The sequence below is a fragment of the Eurosta solidaginis genome, chromosome 3, assembly GCF_040869045.1.
Source record: "Eurosta solidaginis isolate ZX-2024a chromosome 3, ASM4086904v1, whole genome shotgun sequence".
NCBI classification, from domain to species: Eukaryota; Metazoa; Arthropoda; class Insecta; order Diptera; family Tephritidae; genus Eurosta; species Eurosta solidaginis.
The window spans coordinates 228,967,933-228,988,694 of record NC_090321.1 but is presented as its reverse complement, the minus strand read 5'-3'; the positions used below and the strand labels follow the sequence as shown (position 1 = coordinate 228,988,694).

Below are 20,762 nucleotides of genomic sequence, written 5' to 3'. Positions count from 1 at the left end.
AAATATTTGGATGTCACTTCTACCGGACTGTTTGTTCCAAATATGAACCAAATCGGACCATAAATACCTATCGGAGTTTTTTTCTTATTATTGCATTGTCATCGGGTTCTGAACTATATTCCAAGTTTCAAGCTTGTAGCTTATTGGGAAGTTACTTAAATTTCAATTACAAAATTCGTGCTGCCCGGCCGTCCACCCTGTCAAGTCAAGCTAAATAAAACCAATTACAAGCAATTATATCCGTACCTAATAAGACGGGTACCAGTGCGTACACGTAATATTTTGTTTTTTATCTTTTTTACAAAAATGTATTTTTGTGCGTTAGTACGTATAAAACTCGATAGGATCTCTATATATATATATATATACATACCTGACAAGTTTGAAATATATTTATATTCATTTTATCATTTTAGCCACATAATGATTGCAGGTGGTGCCCGCCGAGGTATGATGGAAGCCTATTCCGTCTATCACACCAAAGAAACTGGATTCACGCGCCGGGAAAAGCAACATCAAAATTTTAGAAAGAAGTTTCTTCAATAAGAAAAAAATTTCTAAGCAAGGTGGCCCGGGGAAGTGGTTTAGCAAGCACTCTGAGTATATTTCTGCCATGTACAGCTTCTCAGTGAAAACTCATCTACCTTGCAGATGCCGTTTGGGGTCGGCATACAACAAATAAGTCCCGTCCCGCTATTTTATTGGAAAATTTAAAAGAAGCATGACGCAAACGGAAATAAATCTTGCCAACAGGTTCTACTTTGGACTGACTGGGCAATGAAAAGTAAAGTTCTCTCTGACCTAACAAAAATCACTCTCAACAAGTCGCTCATCATATCTGTCCTTATGTGTGGCTCGGAATAATAGACAGTGTCGAAAGAATGTGAGGTGGCCCTTGAGTATTCGAGAGAAAATTTCTCCGAAAGATTCATGGTTCTATCCATTATGCTGACGGATAGTATCAAAGAAGGTATATGATGAGGTGAATGAGCTTTACGCAGATATGGCGATAGCGCGGCGAATAAAAAGCCAAATGCTTCACTGATGATGAGGTATTGAGGGAGGGGATGTGATAGTTGGATTGGGAGTGAAAGGATGAATTAAGATGAGAAGGCATTACTGGAAGGGGGGAGTTCTTAAATGCAAGCTAATCCATTTTAGGGCAGGACAACGTCTGCCGGATACCCTATTCTAGTATTTAAGAGGGGAGTTCCATACTAACAAACATGCAAGTGAAGCCATTACATATAAACGTGACTAATACTTTTTTTCTTTTATGGGTACGAACATTTATTTTCGAAATAAAATTAAAACAAGTAAGGAAGGCTAAGCTCGGGTGTAACCGAACATTGCATACTCAGTTGAGAGCTATGGAGACAAAATAAGGAAAATCACCATGTAGGAAAATGAACCTAGGGTAACCCTGGAATGTGGTTGTATGACATGTGTATCAAATGGAAGGTATTAAAGAGTATTTTAAGAGAGAGTAGGCCATAGTTCTATGGATGGACGCCATTTAGGGATATCGCCATAAAGGTGGACCAGGGCTGACTCTAGAATTTGTTTGTACGATATGGGTATCAAATGAAAGGTGCTACTGAGCATGGAATGGAATGGGCCTTAGGTCTATCGGTGGACGCCTTTTCGAGATATCGCCATTAAAGTGGACAAGGGGTGACTCTAGAATGTGTTTGTACGATATGGGTATCAAATGAAAGCTGTTAATGAGTATTTTGAAAAGGAGTGATCCTTAGTTCCATAGGTGGACGCCGTTTCGAGATATCACCATAAAGGTGGACCAGGGGTGTCTCTAGAATGTGTTTGTACGATATGGGAATCAAATGAAAGGTGTTACTGAGCATTTTAAGAGGGAGTGGGCATTAGGTCTATAGGTGGACGCCTTTTCGAGATATCGCCATTAGGGTAAGCCAGGGGTGACTCTAGAATGTTTGTACGATATGGGTATCAAACGAAAAGTGTTACTGAGCATTTTAAGAGGGAGTGGGCATTAGGTCTATAGGTGGACGCCTTTTCGAAATGTCGCCATTAGGGCGGGCCAGGGGTGACTCTAGAATGTGTTTGTATGATATGGGTATCAAATGAAAGGTGGTAATGAGTATTTTAAAAGGGAATGGGCTTTAGTTCTATAGGTGAACGCCTTTTCGAGAAATCGCCATAAAGGTGGACCAGGGGTGACTCTAGAATATGTTTGTACGATATGGGTATCAAATGAAAGCTGTTAATGAGTATTTTGAAAAGGAGTGATCCTTAGTTCCATAGGTGGACGCCGTTTCGAGATATCACCATAAAGGTGGACCAGGGGTGTCTCTAGAATGTGTTTGTACGATATGGGAATCAAATGAAAGGTGTTACTGAGCATTTTAAGAGGGAGTGGGCATTAGGTCTATAGGTGGACGCCTTTTCGAGATATCGCCATTAGGGTAAGCCAGGGGTGACTCTAGAATGTTTGTACGATATGGGTATCAAACGAAAAGTGTTACTGAGCATTTTAAGAGGGAGTGGGCATTAGGTCTATAGGTGGACGCCTTTTCGAAATGTCGCCATTAGGGCGGGCCAGGGGTGACTCTAGAATGTGTTTGTATGATATGGGTATCAAATGAAAGATAGTAATGAGTATTTTAAAAGGGAGTAATCCTTAGTTCTATAGGTGGAAGCCTTTTCGAGATATCGCCATAAAGGTGGACAAAGGGTGACTCTAGAATGTTTGTACGATATGGGTATCAAACGAAAGGTGTTACTGAGCATTTTAAGAGGGAGTGGGCATGAGGCCTTTTCGAGTAATCGTCATTAGGGTGGGCCAGGGGTGACTCTAGAATGTGTTTGTACGATATGGGTATCAAACGAAAGGTGTTACTGAGCATTTTAAGAGGGAGTGGGCATTAGGTCTATAGGTGGACGAACTTTTCGAGATATCGCCATTAGGGTGGGCCAGGGGTGACTTTAGAATGTTTGTACGATATGGGTATCAAACGAAAGGTGTTACTGAGCATTTTAAGAGGGAGTGGGCATTAGGTCTATAGGTGGATGCCTTTCCGAGATTCGCCATTAGGGTGGGCCAGGGGTGACTCTAGAATGTGTTTGTACGATATGGGTATCAAATGAAAGGTGGATAGAGTATTTTAAAAGGGAGTAATCCTTAGTTCTATAGGTGGACGCCTTTTCGAGATATCGCCATAAAGGTGGACCAAGGGTGACATTAGAATGTTTGTACGATATGGGTATCAAACGAAAGGTGTTACTGAGCATTTTAAGAGAGAGTGGGCATTAGTGGGCGCCTTTTCGAGATATCGCCATAAAGGTGGACCAAGGGTGACATTAGAATGTTTGTACGATATGGGTATCAAACGAAAGGTGTTACTGAGCATTTTAAGAGGGAGTGGGCATGAGGCCTTTTCGAGATATCGTCATTAGGGTGGGCCAGGGGTGACTCTAGAATGTGTTTGTACGATATGGGTATCAAACGAAAGGTGTTACTGAGCATTTTAAGAGGGAGTGGGCATTAGGTCTATAGGTGGACGAACTTTTCGAGATATCGCCATTAGGGTGGGCCAGGGGTGACTCTAGAATGTTTGTACGATATGGGTATCAAACGAAAGGTGTTACTGAGCATTTTAAGAGGGAGTGGGCATTAGGTCTATAGGTGGACGCCTTTTCGAGATATCGCCATTAGGGTGGGCCAGGGGTGACTCTAGAATGTGTTTGTACGATATGGGTATCAAATGAAAGGTGGATAGAGTATTTTAAAAGGGAGTAATCCTTAGTTCTATAGGTGGACGCCTTTTCGAGATATCGCCATAAAGGTGGACCAAGGGTGACTCTAGAATGTTTGTACGATATGGGTATCAAACGAAAGGTGTTACTGAGCATTTTAAGAGAGAGTGGGCATTAGTGGGCGCCTTTTCGAGATATCGCCATAAAGGTGGACCAAGGGTGACATTAGAATGTTTGTACGATATGGGTATCAAACGAAAGGTGTTACTGAGCATTTTAAGAGGGAGTGGGCATGAGGCCTTTTCGAGATATCGTCATTAGGGTGGGCCAGGGGTGACTCTAGAATGTGTTTGTACGATATGGGTATCAAACGAAAGGTGTTACTGAGCATTTTAAGAGGGAGTGGGCATTAGGTCTATAGGTGGACGAACTTTTCGAGATATCGCCATTAGGGTGGGCCAGGGGTGACTCTAGAATGTTTGTACGATATGGGTATCAAACGAAAGGTGTTACTGAGCATTTTAAGAGGGAGTGGGCATTAGGTCTATAGGTGGACGCCTTTTCGAGATATCGCCATTAGGGTGGGCCAGGGGTGACTCTAGAATGTGTTTGTACGATATGGGTATCAAATTAAAGGTGGATAGAGTATTTTAAAAGGGAGTAATCCTTAGTTCTATAGGTGGACGCCTTTTCGAGATATCGCCATAAAGGTGGACCAAGGGTGACTCTAGAATGTTTGTATGATATGGGTATCAAACGAAAGGTGTTACTGAGCATTTTAAGAGGGAGTGGGCATTAGGTCTATAGGTGGACGCCTTTTCGAGATATCGCCATTAGGTGGGGCAGGGGTGACTCTAGAATGTTTATACGATATGGGTTATCAAACGAAAGGTGTTACTGAGCATTTTAAGAGGGAGTGGGCATTAGGTCTATAGGTGGACGCCTTTCCGAGATTCGCCATTAGGGCGGGCCAGGGGTGACTCTAGAATGTGTTTGTACGATATGGGTATCAAATGAAAGGTGGATAGAGTATTTTAAAAGGGAGTAATCCTTAGTTCTATAGGTGGACGCCTTTTCGAGATATCGCCATAAAGGTGGACCAAGGGTGACTCTAGAATGTTTGTACGATATGGGTATCAAACGAAAGGTGTTACTGAGCATTTTAAGAGAGAGTGGGCATTAGTGGGCGCCTTTTCGAGATATCGCCATAAAGGTGGACCAAGGGTGACATTAGAATGTTTGTACGATATGGGTATCAAACGAAAGGTGTTACTGAGCATTTTAAGAGGGAGTGGGCATGAGGCCTTTTCGAGATATCGTCATTAGGGTGGGCCAGGGGTGACTCTAGAATGTGTTTGTACGATATGGGTATCAAACGAAAGGTGTTACTGAGCATTTTAAGAGGGAGTGGGCATTAGGTCTATAGGTGGACGAACTTTTCGAGATATCGCCATTAGGGTGGGCCAGGGGTGACTCTAGAATGTTTGTACGATATGGGTATCAAACGAAAGGTGTTACTGAGCATTTTAAGAGGGAGTGGGCATTAGGTCTATAGGTGGACGCCTTTTCGAGATATCGCCATTAGGGTGGGCCAGGGGTGACTCTAGAATGTGTTTGTACGATATGGGTATCAAATTAAAGGTGGATAGAGTATTTTAAAAGGGAGTAATCCTTAGTTCTATAGGTGGACGCCTTTTCGAGATATCGCCATAAAGGTGGACCAAGGGTGACTCTAGAATGTTTGTATGATATGGGTATCAAACGAAAGGTGTTACTGAGCATTTTAAGAGGGAGTGGGCATTAGGTCTATAGGTGGACGCCTTTCCGAGATTCGCCATTAGGGTGGGCCAGGGGTGACTCTAGAATGTGTTTGTACGATATGGGTATCAAATGAAAGGTGGATAGAGTATTTTAAAAGGGAGTAATCCTTAGTTCTATAGGTGGACGCCTTTTCGAGATATCGCCATAAAGGTGGACCAAGGGTGACTCTAGAATGTTTGTACGATATGGGTATCAAACGAAAGGTGTTACTGAGCATTTTAAGAGGGAGTGGGCATTAGGTCTATAGGTGGACGCCTTTCCGAGATTCGCCATTAGGGTGGGCCAGGGGTGACTCTAGAATGTGTTTGTACGATATGGGTATCAAATGAAAGGTGGATAGAGTATTTTAAAAGGGAGTAATCCTTAGTTCTATAGGTGGACGCCTTTTCGAGATATCGCCATAAAGGTGGACCAAGGGTGACTCTAGAATGTTTGTACGATATGGGTATCAAACGAAAGGTGTTACTGAGCATTTTAAGAGGGAGTGGGCATTAGGTCTATAGGTGGACGCCTTTCCCAGATTCGCCATTAGGGTGGGCCAGGGGTGACTCTAGAATGTGTTTGTACGATATGGGTATCAAATGAAAGGTGGATAGAGTATTTTAAAAGGGAGTAATCCTTAGTTCTATAGGTGGACGCCTTTTCGAGATATCGCCATAAAGGTGGACCAAGGGTGACTTTAGAATGTTTGTACGATATGGATATCAAACGAAAGGTGTTACTGAGCATTTTAAGAGGGAGTGGGCATTAGGTTTATAGGTGGACGTCTTTTCGAGATATCGCCATTAGGGTGGGCCAGGGGTGACTCTAGAATGTGTTTGTACGATATGGGTATCAAACGAAAGGTGGATAGAGTATTTTAAAAGGGAGTAATCCTTAGTCCTATAGGTGGACGCCTTTTCGAGATATCGCCATAAAGGTAGACCAAGGGTGACTCTAGAATGTTTGTACGATATGGGTATCAAACGAAAGGTGTTACTGAACATTTTAAGAGGGAGTGGGCATTAGGTCTATAGGTGGACGCCTTTTCGAGATATCGCCATTAGGGTGGGCCAGGGGTGACTCTAGAATGTTCGTACGATATGGGTATCAAACGAAAGGTGTTACTGAGCATTTTAAGAGGGAGTGGGCATTAGGTCTATAGGTGGACGCCTTTTCGAGATATCGCCATTAGGGTGGGCCAGGGGTGACTCTAGAATGTGTTTGTACGATATGGGTATCAAACGAAAGGTGGATAGAGTATTTTAAAAGGCAGTAATCCTTAGTTCTATAGGTGGACGCCTTTTCGAGATGTCGCCATAAAGGTGGACTAGGGGTGACTCTAGAATGTTGTACGATATGGGTATCAAACGAAAAGTGTTACTGAGCATTTTAATAGGGAGTGGGCATTAGGTCTATAGGTGGACGCCTTTTCGAAATGTCGCCATTAGGGCGGGCCAGTGGTGACTCTAGAATGTTTTTGTATGATATGGGTATCAAATGAAAGATGGTAATGAATATTTTAAAAGGCAGTAATCCTTAGTTCTCTAGGTGGACGCCTTTTCGAGATATCGCCATAAAGGTGGAGCAAGGGTGATTCTAGAATGTTTGTACGATATGGGTATTAAACGAAAGGTGTTACTGAGCGTTTTAAGAGGGAGTGGGCATTAGGTCTATAGGTGGACGTCTTTTCGAGATATCGCCATTAGGATGGGCCAGGGGTGACTCTAGAATGTGTTTGTACGATATGGGTATCAAACGAAAGGTGTTACTGAGCATTTTAAGAGGGAGTGGGCATGAGGCCTTTTCAAGATATCGTCATTAGGGTGGGCCAGGGGTGACTCTAGAATGTGTTTGTACGATATGGGTATCAAACGAAAGGTGTTACTGAGCATTTTAAGAGGGAGTGGGCATGAGGCCTTTTCAAGATATCGTCATTAGGGTGGGCCAGGGGTGACTCTAGAATGTGTTTGTACGATATGGGTATCAAACGAAAGGTGTTACTGAGCATTTTAAGAGGGAGTGGGCATTAGGTCTACAGGTGGACGTCTTTTCGAGATATCGCCATTAGGGTGGGCCAGGGGTGACTCTAGAATGTGTTTGTACGATATGGGTATCAAACGAAAGGTGGATAGAGTATTTTAAAAGGGAGTAATCCTTAGTTCTATAGGTGGACGCCTTTTCGAGATATCGCCATAAAGGTGGACCAAGGGTGACTCTAGAATGTTTGTACGATATGGGTATCAAACGAAAGGTGTTACTGAGCATTTTAAGAGGGAGTGGGCATTAGGTCTATAGGTGGACGCCTTTTCGAGATATCGCCATTAGGGTGGGCCAGGGGTGACTCTAGAATGTTCGTACGATATGGGTATCAAACGAAAGGTGTTACTGAGCATTCTAAGAGGGAGTGGGCATTAGGTCTATAGGTGGACGCCTTTTCAAAATATCGCAATTAGGGTGGGCCAGAGGTGACTCTAGAATGTGTTTGTATGATATGGGTATCAAATGAAAGGTAGATAGAGTATTTTAAAAGGGAGTAATCCTTAGTTCTATAGGTGGACGCCTTTTCGAGATATCGCCATAGAGGTGGACCAAGGGTGACTCTAGAATGTTTGTACGATATGGGTATCAATCGAAAGGTGTTATTGAGCATTTTAAGAGGGAGTGGGCATTAGGTCTATAGGTGGACGCCTTTTCGAGATATCGCCATTAGGGTGGGCCAGGGGTGACTCTAGAATGTTTGTACGATATGGGTATCAAACGAAAGGTGTTACTGAGCATTTTAAGAGGGAGTGGGCTTTAGGTCTATAGGTGGGCGCCTTTTCGTGATATCGCCATTAGAGTGGGCCAGGGGTGACTCTAGAATGTGTTTGTACGATATGGATATCAAATTAAAGGTATTAATGAGGGTTTTAAAAGCGAGTGGCCCTTAGATGTATATGTGAAGGCGTTCTCGCGATATCGACCAAAATGTGGACCAGGTGATCCATAAAATCATCTGTCGGGTACTGCTAATTTATTTATATAAGCAATACCACTAACAGTATTCCTGCCAAGATTCCAAGGGCTGTTGATTTCGCCTTGTAGAACTTTTTCATTTTCTTCTACTTAATATGGTAGGTGTCACACCCATTTTACAAAGTTTTTTCCAAAGTTATATTTTGCGTCAATAAACCAATCCAGTTACCATGTTTCATCCCTTTTTTCGTATTTGGTATAGAATTATGGCTTTTTTTTTCATTTTTCGTAATTTTCGATATCGATAAAGTGGGCGTGGTTATGGTCGGATTTCGGTCATTTTTTACACCAAGATAAAGTGAGTTCAGGTAAGTACGAGGGCTAAGTTTAGTAAAGATATATCGGTTTTTGCTCAAGTTATTGTGTTAACGGCCGAGTGGAAGGACAGACGGTGGACTGTGTATAAAAACTGGGCGTGGCTTCCACCGATTTCGCAGAATCTATGCCCCTACCAAATTTGAGAAGGATTGGTAAATTTTTGTTCGACTTATGGCATTAAAAGTATTCTAGACAAAACTAAATGAAAATGGGCGGAGCCACGCCCATTTTGAAATTTTCTTTTATTTTTGTATTTTGTTGCATCATATCATTACTGGAGTTGAATTTTGACTTAATTTACTTATATACAGTAAAGATATTAAATTTTTTGTTAAAATTTGAATTTTAAAAAAAATTTTTTTAAAAAGTGGGCGTGTTCTTCATCCAATTTTGCTAATTTTTATTTAGCACACATATAGTAAAGTAGTAACGTTCCTGCCAAATTTTATCATGATATCTTCAACGACTGCCAAATTACAGCTTGCAAAACTTTTAAATTACCTTCTTGTAAAAGTGGGCGGTGCCACGCCCATTGTCCAAAATCTTACTAATTTTTACTGCGTCATAACGTCAACCCATCTACCAAGTTTCATCGCTTTAACCGCCTTTGGCAATGAATTATCGCATTTTTTCGGTTTTTCGAAATTTTCGATATCGAAAAAGTGGGCGTGGTTATAGTCCGATATCGTTCATTTTAAATAGTGATCTGAGATGAGTGCCCAGGAATCTACATACCAAATTTCATCAAGATACCTCAAAATTTACTCAAGTTATCGTGTTAGCGGACAGACGGACGGACGGACGGACATGGCTCAATCAAATTTTTTTTCGATACTGATGATTTTGATATATGGAAGTCTATATCTATCTCGATTCCTTTATACCTGTACAACCAACCGTTATCCAATCAAAGTTAATATACTCTGTGAGCTCTGCTCAACTGAGTATAAAAAAGCAAACAATTATGTATTAATAGAGCTATCATTGGTTAAAAAAGCAAAATGTTTACATAAGCCTTTCTTCAAAATGCATGAACTGGAAGTTTAGCTATTTTTTCGAGACCCAAAAAAAATTAAGATCTGAAAAAATTTCAAATAAGACTATATCTCAACGTATACGCACCACAAGGAAATAGGGCTACCGGGGCGTATATGTAACATTATACATAACATACATACATTCAAGAGAATCTTATATAACGGTGTTGAAAAGAACATTATCTTAATTTTCAAAAGCAACAATTTCGAAATAATTTCGGGACCGCTTCCGGACTATATCGAATCCACTTTCATAATATTTTTCCAGCTTTTTCGGGATAACTGCCGAGACATTATGCAATTTTGCCAAATTTATCTTGAAAACTATCGCACAAAATGTCCGACTTGATTCTGAAGTGATTACAACGCAGTCAAGAAATAATCGAGAAAAGTGTCAAATGTATTCAAAATTTTCCTGAAATAACCAAATTGATCCCCACATAAATCCAGGAATCGGCCTTACTTGGTGACGGAATGTTTGTGACTTACGGAATGTTCTCAACTAACCCTGCTTATGCTGCTTGTAACGTTTTGCCATTTCCGAGTTATCAATAATAATTTGTAGCTGAGTTATTAGTGCCTGATAAATATAGTAAATTTAAGGATGTTTCTACTAACTTTTTATATTTTTACCTTTTTTATTTATTTGAAATCACCCCAAAAGTATTCAGCCCAATTTTAAATATTCCCTCGGAACTTAGTTCCCGCGGATTTCTTTATTCTCGCGGAAAAAATCTTCCAATTCTTTTCTCCTATGGAGAATAATAATTGGGGACTAGGAATTTCGAATTTTCAAAGTCAGCTGTTGCGAGTTTGTTTGAAATTAAGTAATAAGGTATCAACAGTATAATAAATAATAAAATATTCTCTGAAATGGGTAATGAGTTGGTGCCAGAGCAATATCAACAGAGGCGTACAAGAAGAGGAAGACGGCGGGATAACACAAATCCGCCGGAGTTGCCTGCTTCCATTCAGCAAAGGAATTTTCTGGCGGCCAAGACGAGTTGAATTCATCTTACGTCATATGCCAAAATTTATTTAAGCCTTCTTAAAAAATCCTTGCGCAATTTCTGGATGGCTGCTTCAAATATATCAAGAGATCTTCCGTTGCTTATGATATACTTTTCGACTTAAAATAAAGAACATTGTGGTATAATGTACATATTTTAGCACATATTTGTACAGTTAAGTGTTCTTTCATAAAAGTACCAATTTACTTTAACTATTTTGAAGCATTCCCTTAAATTTAACAAGTGAAAGAACTCCTACGGAATGGCAGAAAAATCTCCCTCTCACTCACATTCATAATACCTACATTTCTCCCATAACCGCTTTCCGCATTTTCGAACATTGTTCAGAATAGGAGGAAAGGAGAAGTGAAAAAACTTACAAGGAATTTTTATTTAGAATATGAGGAATGGGAGAAGGGAAAAAACTTGCACGGAATTTTTGTTACAATTAGGCTGCTTATCTTTCATAACGATAGTTTTTTTTTTCAAGGTATTTTTTCGTCACACCATGTACTAAACTTAGCCTTGCCACTGATGGAATTGTCCTACAAAATAAAATAAATTATAGAGTAGCGGCTAATTCCAACTCGAAATATAGATCGAGTTGTCCAATGTTGAGCTGTCTGTTCCGTAAGAACTAACTTCACTGTTTCAGAAACATTTAAAATTACTCCCTATTTCAGTATTTGCTTCAAAAATGCCCTATCTGTAGAGATGGGAAAGTGATAAATACCCAAATGGTAAATACCCGGTAAATTGGTTATATATGGTAAAAATTGGTAAATACCCAAATATTTACCCAAAATAAGGTTAAAAACAATCGTTTGGATAATATGGGAAACAAACACACAAATTCAATAAAAAAAAGTACCCAATTTGTCCTATATTGGTGGGTTATCCATTACGCTATCGGTTGAATTAGTTCTAATCTGTAATCCAATGTTTTTCAAAAATATTTAGCCAATAATGCATGCCGTTGCAAAAATTTAAGTTTACCCAGTAAACATTTTAAGACAAAAAAAGTCGGAAAAAATATCTAAATTGGAGCGTCTACTGTCGGCATGCGCTCATTTGGGAGGTCGAATCTAATGTATTAGCATTCTTGCAATGGTCGACCTATATGAGCCTATTAACGCACATATCTCATTTGAGCCTAAATAAGTGTCCGAATATGGTCTGTTTATTAGGTACCGTCAGCGTTTATTGAGGGCATATACATATAGTTCGACACACCAGAACAGAGTGTGGTAGCTTTGCAGTCACATTAAAAATATCGAGAAGCGTCCATGAGCGGAAAAACGTCGATGCTTATACAAAAAAGAATAACAAGGGTAACAATAATGTACAAATGTAATTCACTTTGTAGTAAAATAAAAATTGTCGTAACAAAGTTTCAATAATTGTTCAAACTCGCTTTGACGAACATAAATATTTTAAAAATTATAATTTTTGCATGCTAGGTTAGGAGCTTTTAGGCCGTTAAATTAAATGAAAAATTTAGTTTTCTTTGACCCTCCTACGCGCATCGACGCTTTTCTGATTCCTACATTGCCCACTTATTTTGGACTCGTTTCGGATTCTTAAATTATGAGCGTCATGAGCATGTTTGAGGTGTAGCTTTGTTTGAATAAATATGTGTACCCTATAAACATTCTCGAAGCGCTTACAGTTCTGGAGTTCAATATGGGTCCGAAATACGTGCAAAAGATCAGCCTCAAAAATGCTACCACCTAAGAGCCTTTTATGACTCCAATTTGATGAAATTATGAACAAAGGAAAAATATTAAAATCAGTAAACAAGGCAACCCCGGAATAAAAACTCAGAAATTGTTCTGCGAAAATTTATTCTAAATAAATAATTCAGCTAATACTTATTTCAATTCTATCTTATCCTAATGGGAGTTTTATCACAACAATTTTCTCCCCTATGTTTTCGGCTTTGGATGTATGTCAAAAATTCTTCCTCAAAGTCATAAAGTAGTGTCATTAAAGAACTCAAAATCAGCAGCATATGACGCCAATACGGCTCATGTACGATATCGGAAGGAGGCCTGTATAATACTTATCAGGCTCCTAAATGAGCTAATAACGAGTGCAAACGTACCAAAGCTTGGACTCCTTGCAGGCCAATTGTTGACTCCGGGTGTTTGCTGGGTTGTTTGTTTAAAACCAAAACGAAATTTTTTTAATTTCAAATGACGTATAGATTTAATTGCTGAATTTTAATTCCAAGCAGCCTCGATTCAAATAAATTTTACATACCCAAAAAAAAGATACAAAAAAGGAATATTCCGAGTATTTTCGTTGTATTTACCCATAAAAATGGTAAATACCCGGTAGAATCCCAACTCTACCTATCTGGGTTTAATTCCGTACATTTTGACTTTAAAAATGGCGGTTTCATAACAAATCCTTAAATTTAGGGTTTTTGAAAAATATTCTTAGAAAGGGCGTTTTGGATCAGGTAGCTAAGAAAGGGTGATATTCCGATTACTCACTCGTCGATATTCTCAATAATCATATTTTTTTACCAGCTTTAGAAGTTTTCTAATTGTTCGAAAAGCCCGAATGAAAATACCGAATAAGAAAACTTAAAATATGAAATCTACGACGAAGAAAGAATTTTTTAAAATTTTGAATTTTTAGACACTGTTAGCTGAAAAATTTCTCATTGAGAAAAACAATTTTTAAAAATAAATTTTCATTGAAAAAAAAAATATTTTTTTTTTTTTTTGTTTTCTGATATTTTATAAATTCTTGATGTTTTCCCCGCATTTCGGAAAATATCACAAAGGAAAGTAAAGAATAAACCCGAACAAAAGTTTGTGTTTAAATCTTACCGATGAAAGAATTTAGCTGTTCCCGAAATGGATCTATACAACGACCTTTGGCAGTTGTCAAATTTTTTCTTTCTTCTCTTCTAATTTAAAATTTTTTCAATTCAAAAAAATATATCATAAAAATAATAATGATAAAATAATTATTCTTAGGCCTAGAGCTCGATTCAAACTCGCGATCTTACAAATCAAAAGGCCGATATAACAACTAAAATTGTTTGTGTTTATAGCGCAGAGAAATTTCAAAACTTACATTAGAGAATTGCCCTTAATGAAATAAATTTTACTATTTCTTCTTGTTTTCTCTTAGATTCATCTATGCATCTAGTAATTTCTCTAAACTTATTTCGTTTACTTCAAACGACTACTTACTTTCGACAGCTTCTCTTCAGTCTTTGCGATAATAGTCTCAAAAGATTCCCTGTGTGTGAAAATTTTCCGACTTTGAACTTTACGATGAAATGATTTATCGAGCATTGGACGTGACACCTATTAAAAGAAAATATGAAAACATATAGTAATGACAATTAAAAGAAGAAGAGTTAAAACAACTCATTAAATAAGACAACCAGTTTGGTATTTTTAGGCAACAGTGTAAAAAAGAGCTTCAACTATATTTAATTTCATAAATTTTTATTAACCATCAAATGAGCCAATGAGATTCTTTGAATCTGTGGTCACAAGACATAGCAAGCCAAATCTAAAATTGCGCAATCGAAAAGTTTGTATAAAACGCTTCAAATCTCGAATATAAAAGTCATACATACAAAAATATCGTTCAAAATCAATAGTCAGAATATAGATGAATATCCATTTATAAAATATTCATTTGGTAGCTATAAAATGCTATCAAAGATAAATATTGCGAATCGTCTTATGTCGACTTAGGCGGTTATGACTAGTGACCACAGAAATGTATGTGTAAATATATTTTGAAACAACTTATCGTTTAGACCGTTTTTCATTCGATTGCTCTTCTATTCTCAGTTTTATGTTTTCAAACACACCAAATACTGGATATACAAATCTTTAAATTTGTTGCTGTGGAACTTACTTGACGTGAGAGCACGTTCGCCACATCGTTTGATGCCTGAGAATCGGATTCGACCTCCTGTAGGAATGTTTCCCATGCTTGGAAAATTGCCAAATGGCAGGCGGGTCTAAAGGATTAAAAAAAAAATTTATAGGTAGTACTTATAAATAAATTTAAGTTGATTATTTAAGAAGTAAGAAATAAATGTAAGGCGCGATAACTTCCGGCGGGAGGGGACCTACTTGTTTTTATGCCGACTCCGAATGGCATCCACAGGTCAGATGAGTTTTCACTGAGAAGCAAAACTACACTCGGAGTGCTTGCCAAACTCTGCCTCTTAGAAAAATTTTCTTCTAATTGAAAAAACTTTTTTCTAAAATTTTAATATTTTTCTGCCCGGGGCGTGAACACGGGATCTTCGGTGTGGTAAGCGGAGCACTCTACCATTACACCGCGGCGGTCGCCAATTTTATTTAATTATTTAATAAAGGTATTATTATTATTAGGCCTGGAAGCACTGCGACTTTTGTGTAGCTCTATTGTGCATGACCCTTCAACCTAATATTGTATGTGGAGGCTTTTAATGTATCTAAGTACCTCTTTAGCCTTTTTACTCCATATGATTTGGAGATTAAGAGTAGCACCACCTAGATTAAAGAGTACCTGCCTGGCCATAGCGACGCAATCACAGAGAATGTAAACCGGCGTTTCATCCTCCAGCTCATAGAAACGACAAATTTGAGTATCGGATAGATTCAACTTACTTATATTTAACAGTTGTTTTTGCCCTGGGCAATCAATTCAGTGACGTCTGAATTGTTTTGTTTCCCAGTTACTTATGATTTCCCTAGTGTGTGCTTTTGTGAGTCCACAAAGGGCTCTGGACCATAGAGAGCTGCTGTAGCACCCTGCTTTTGTAGGTCATTTGCATATTCATTACTTTCCTGATCTTGATGTACGAGAACCCATCCTAACAAAACCTTGTTTTTGGCTGCCAGGTCATTAAGGATTTCAATGCAGTCATCCACTATCTTAGATATAACTGTGTAGGATTGCAAGGCTCGTAGGTCCGCCTGTCTGCCCGACATAATATAGATGCTCTTCGAGGATGAATCTCCCGTAGACAACAACTACCGCAAACCTCTATTGGATTTTTTTGGGATAGCATCCCATTGGTATCGATTTCTTGAAGTTCCGCCCATAGACGCCAGCTGCCGTTCTTCCGTCATCGAATTTCAATACATCCGCGAATCAGATTTCTGGATCAGGGTCATTATAAGGATTCCCTGTTTCCCAGAGAGTTCTGTCGACAATGGATACTTCAAAGTTCCGTGAGATTCTGATCTTAGGGGACATGCCGTCACCCAGTTGTTATGTGGGATTTCCTTTAAATTTTCTTATTACTTTGATATATTCATTATTCTTAAATGAAAAAAATATTAACTCATTCAATATAAATGTTTTTGTTTTTGGAAATTTAAAAAGTTTGATATAAAAAGTAATAATATTACTTTTTGAAATACAACAAAAACTGATAACGCATCCATTCTAGGAGCGCGGGACGAATTGCCGCCTCGAGCTCATCAAAGTAGAACGCCAAGTGTCGATAACCTTCGGACGCTACTTTTGCTACTTTGGCTCTTTAAAAATTCACTGAAGTTTCGTTGCAATAGTTCATTATTCTGGTCGTAGGTTCAATAGTTAGCGAACACAGATTCGACATGCCTGGAACATTAAGGAGAGTATAACTGATATGGGCAGTATTCCACCTTAATGAACCTGGTGCCCTCCGAGACTAGAAGCTTCTATTACTAGTCCGACTGCAGTGGGAACAATTTTGTTTCGACCCAGGAAAGTTTGGTTCTGTGGATTTTATGATAGCCTCTAACGAACATGATGAAGAGCTCCTAGCTGTCTTCTCTATCACTTGAACCCAAATTGTAATAAATATTTTTCGAATCTTTTTGGGGTATGAAAAGTGCTGACAGGCTTGTGCTCACTGAACCTTGTCAAGAAAGAATTACACATCTACGATAAATAGCACTCTGAATGTCGACTAGTGGCACCACATTTTTCTGGTAGGAGATATGGTCGCCGATCTATGCAATGCATTCAGTGTCTACGTTCGAGTCAAAGTTAATAGAACTAGAACCGGAAATTTACTGAAAAGGGCTTGCTAGCGCAATCTTGCAGCAATACGAACGTCAACTTGATCTACGTGAGGGGAATACTTTGACAAATATTAATACTAAGCAGATGAGGCTCTGGGAACCCAAGTCCTTTCCGGAAGAACTGAGAGGAATGCGCTAGAAGATGCAATGTGGACATACCAAAACATTTCCGAAATGATTGGGCTAGTAACTTAGCGGTTCTTCTTCCGGAACGTAGAAAGATCTAAATCCCTCGAAAAAGAAGAAGAAGAACTACAGCTTGCAACTTATGTATTTAAAAAAAGTGGTGAGAGCTTGATAACTTCCTGGGGAAAATCGAAAATTTGACGGAGTGCTATGGAATCCCTCACGGCTCATAGGCTTTACGCAGCATCTGCAAGTTTGCACAAGAATACTGAAATCACAGCAACGAACAGAAAAATAGAAGTGGAAGGCTAGGTTGCGTGGAGCTGGCTGGTCCGCGAGTACCTAGACTGAATGAGTCCGTAGTATTACTAGAAATTGATTTAGCGACCAAACTGAAAAACCCTATCAAAAACCAGCAACTAAGTTATAAAATAACTTCGTTCTCTTGACAAATACTAAAAGCTTTCTAGGACCCATGCCACTTGCTGCTTCCAGATCTGATAGCTGTATCACTCCTTATAGCTGGTATCTTATTGCGGGGCACGAGAACAAAACCTGCTCGATCGTTTCCTCCTCCAACTCGCATTTCCTACATCTGCTATCACTGACCAAGCCTAGTCTAAAGGTACGTTACGCCAGAAAGTATTAACCAATCAGAATACTCGCCAGAAGTCTACAGTCCTCTCTTTTTAATTATTTTTGACACTTTACAGCCTCGCGCTTGGGTCCACGCTTTTCCCTCTTAGTCATTTGTTTGCAACTCTCGCCTTCACTTAATCATGCCCAATTTAATTGGTATGTCTACTGATAGAGCTTCGATAGATGCGCCCTTTTAAGCTATTAAATCGCCTTTATATTCCAATCTATTACCAGATACCTTGGGACCAAATATATACATAGGCTTCTCCCTGCCCTGATTCCTTCCAGCGATTTCTTACACTCTGACACACTTATAGCAGCGGCAATTTTTAATAAATTTGACCAATTAAGTTCTTCCTTTGGTTTATTTCCGATATTTAAAGAAAAACGTATTTGTTTTTTGTAACTAAAACTATCCAAACCAATCTCAAAAAGGTTTTCAAAAACATTCGAAAATTCGAGAAAATTTCGAACCTTTTCGATGTTCGAATTTTTTCGAAAACTTTTTAGAAGCTTTAGAATATTGAAAATAAAAACAAAAGAACTTAATTGACCAAATTTTAGGCTTTTGATTACATATGTATATAAAAACATATTTTCTCTGGAAAAATATCAGCAGTATTTCTTTCTTAAGTGTAAATTTTTTAATCAAAAAACTAAAAACAAGAAAAATTTTGGTGTAATAGAAAACACAATTTAAATAGAAAAGCTGGTACAGCTAAAAAAAATAAACAACAAATATTTCGAATTACCTTTCTTTGCGAAGTTCAGCATTCTTTTTACGAAAATTGGAGACTAAAGTTTGTAGGGCAGTTGCATGTTCCTCGTATAAATGGGAAAGGGTTTCGGTAAAATCAGATACTGCAATGAAAAGAAAATATTTTTCAACGATCAGTTATGCTTATAGTCAGAGCTGCTCAACCCCTATACACTTGCAGCACTTTTGTTATTGTTTTGCCCTGAATCATAGGCGCAGATTCAAATTCACACTTTGAGTATAAAAAGAATTTCATAGCACTCCCATATGCCCTCAAATATAATTTCGAGTCATATGAAAATGCTTGAATTTCTTATGAAAATGCCAAGAAAAAGCACTCCCGTTTGAAGCTCAGGCACTTGCGTATGATAAAAATATTTACTCTAACAATTGAACAACTAAAAATTATTCAAAAACATTATAGCACTGAAAAAATTTTGTAATCAAATTTGATTCATAAATAAAATTAAAATAGATACTTGACCGCGGAGCTGAAATATATGGGGCATAGGACCAAAGAATGTAAGCAAAGCTGTACCAAAACAAGTGGAGCCTATTCTAACTTCATATGATATTAGTTAATTACCCTAAAGGGAAGTCGGTAACTAGTGATACAAAATTCTGGCTCAGAACTAGACTAGAGTGCCAAATAAATACTAGTTCGTTAATAGCTAGATTTTTAGTTATAAAATCGACTAAAGAACTGTTACCAGCTTTAACGAGCTACCGCTGCAAATGAGTATGCCTCTTTCTTAACACTATTCCACCAGTACGCAACTATCGAAAAAGTACAAAAAAGAAATTTGTATATACATATTTAGGAACTAGTGAAAAGTTAAAGCAGCGGGAACAATTTCCACCTTCTAGGACATCGCCATGTTAAATTCGCCAGTTAAAAACATGTAAAAGAGATAGATGGCGAACTACTAATGATTCGGATTTCAGTGCAAATGCACTTATTTTGAAATATAGATTCTCCATACGGTGTAGTTTCTGTGAATTTTTATTTCAATTCTGTATATTATCTTTCTTGGTTATGAGACATTTTTTGACTGGAAGTGGGAGGAACCGTAAAGTAAGCATGCCTATCAATTATTTGTTAAACATTTTATTAAATTCAAATGATATTACAGCGCCTCAGTAATCTTTGTTGCTAATATATTTATGTAAATTTGAACCCAAATTTAAAACAAACCACGCGGAGCCTTCTAATTAAGCATTTCAAAAGTTTGCAAATTCAATTTCCAATGCAACATTCGCGGAAATCTCTACAGCCAATTTTAGTATGATTATTGAAACCCAAATTCCGACGATATATGTACATATATAGGATATGTTCCCATAAAACCTTAGCCTAGAGGTCAATGAAATGTTTCGCTACTTTCAGAATTAAATTTATTGGCTCTTGTATAATGGTGCTATAGTTATTGACGTAATACACTGAAAGAAAAAGACTGTTAAAATCAACCGAAATACAAGTCAATTCAACCGAAATTTCTGTAAATTTTTATCCATCGCAACAAGATGTTGAACCAACTGCGCACAAATCGTTGATTCGTAATTAACCGTTTTAGTGGTCAAATGAACAAAAAAGTTGCGACAGCTTTGTATGAAAGTACCTACATATGTTGCCATATAAATAAACAAATGTAAGGCGCGATAACCTCCGAAGAGATTTTAGGCCGAACTTCTCTTCCAATTTGCGTCGTGCTCCTTTTAAATTTTTCTTACAAATTGGCGGGACGGGCCATACTTGTTTTATGCCGACTCCCAACGGCATCTGCAAGGCGAGATTTCACTTAGAGCAATTCATGGCAGAAATACACTCGGAGTACTTGCCGAACACTGCCGAGGGGCGACCCCGCTTAGAAAATGTTTCTTCTAATTGAAAAAGCTTGTTTCTAAAATTTTGATGTTGCTTTGCCCGGGGTGTGAACCCAGGGTCTTCGGTGTGGTAGGCGGAGCATGCTACCATCACACCACGGCGGCCTCCATATAAATACGTAAATATGTGAATACATAAATACGCATGCTTACTACATATACATACATATGAATATAGAAATGAAAATAGTACGCACAAAACTGATTCTCAATTCTTTCAGTTGCAGCTCAGCTCATTCTCACATTCTTCTCTCGCATGTAGTTGCCACACTTGATTTTTGCGAACAAAACTTGTAGTATAAATGTTTGACGTCGCATTTTAAAAAGAGAACTTCTAAGTTATAGAAAAAGTAAAGAATCAAATCGCGGGAAGGTAATTCACCACTGTAATAACTTTACA

General features: G+C 38.4%; 1 protein-coding gene across 1 annotated transcript in view; it reads right to left on the bottom strand.

Annotated features, from left to right (window-relative positions):
* The window catches only part of Stacl (Stac-like), a 765,750-nt gene that overhangs the window by 518,189 nt on the left and 226,799 nt on the right, over positions 1–20,762 (bottom strand). The window contains 3 exon segments of the mRNA XM_067775429.1: positions 14,125–14,241; positions 14,807–14,912; positions 18,474–18,582. Of these exon segments, the coding sequence (XP_067631530.1) occupies positions 14,125–14,241; positions 14,807–14,912; positions 18,474–18,582 (332 nt within the window).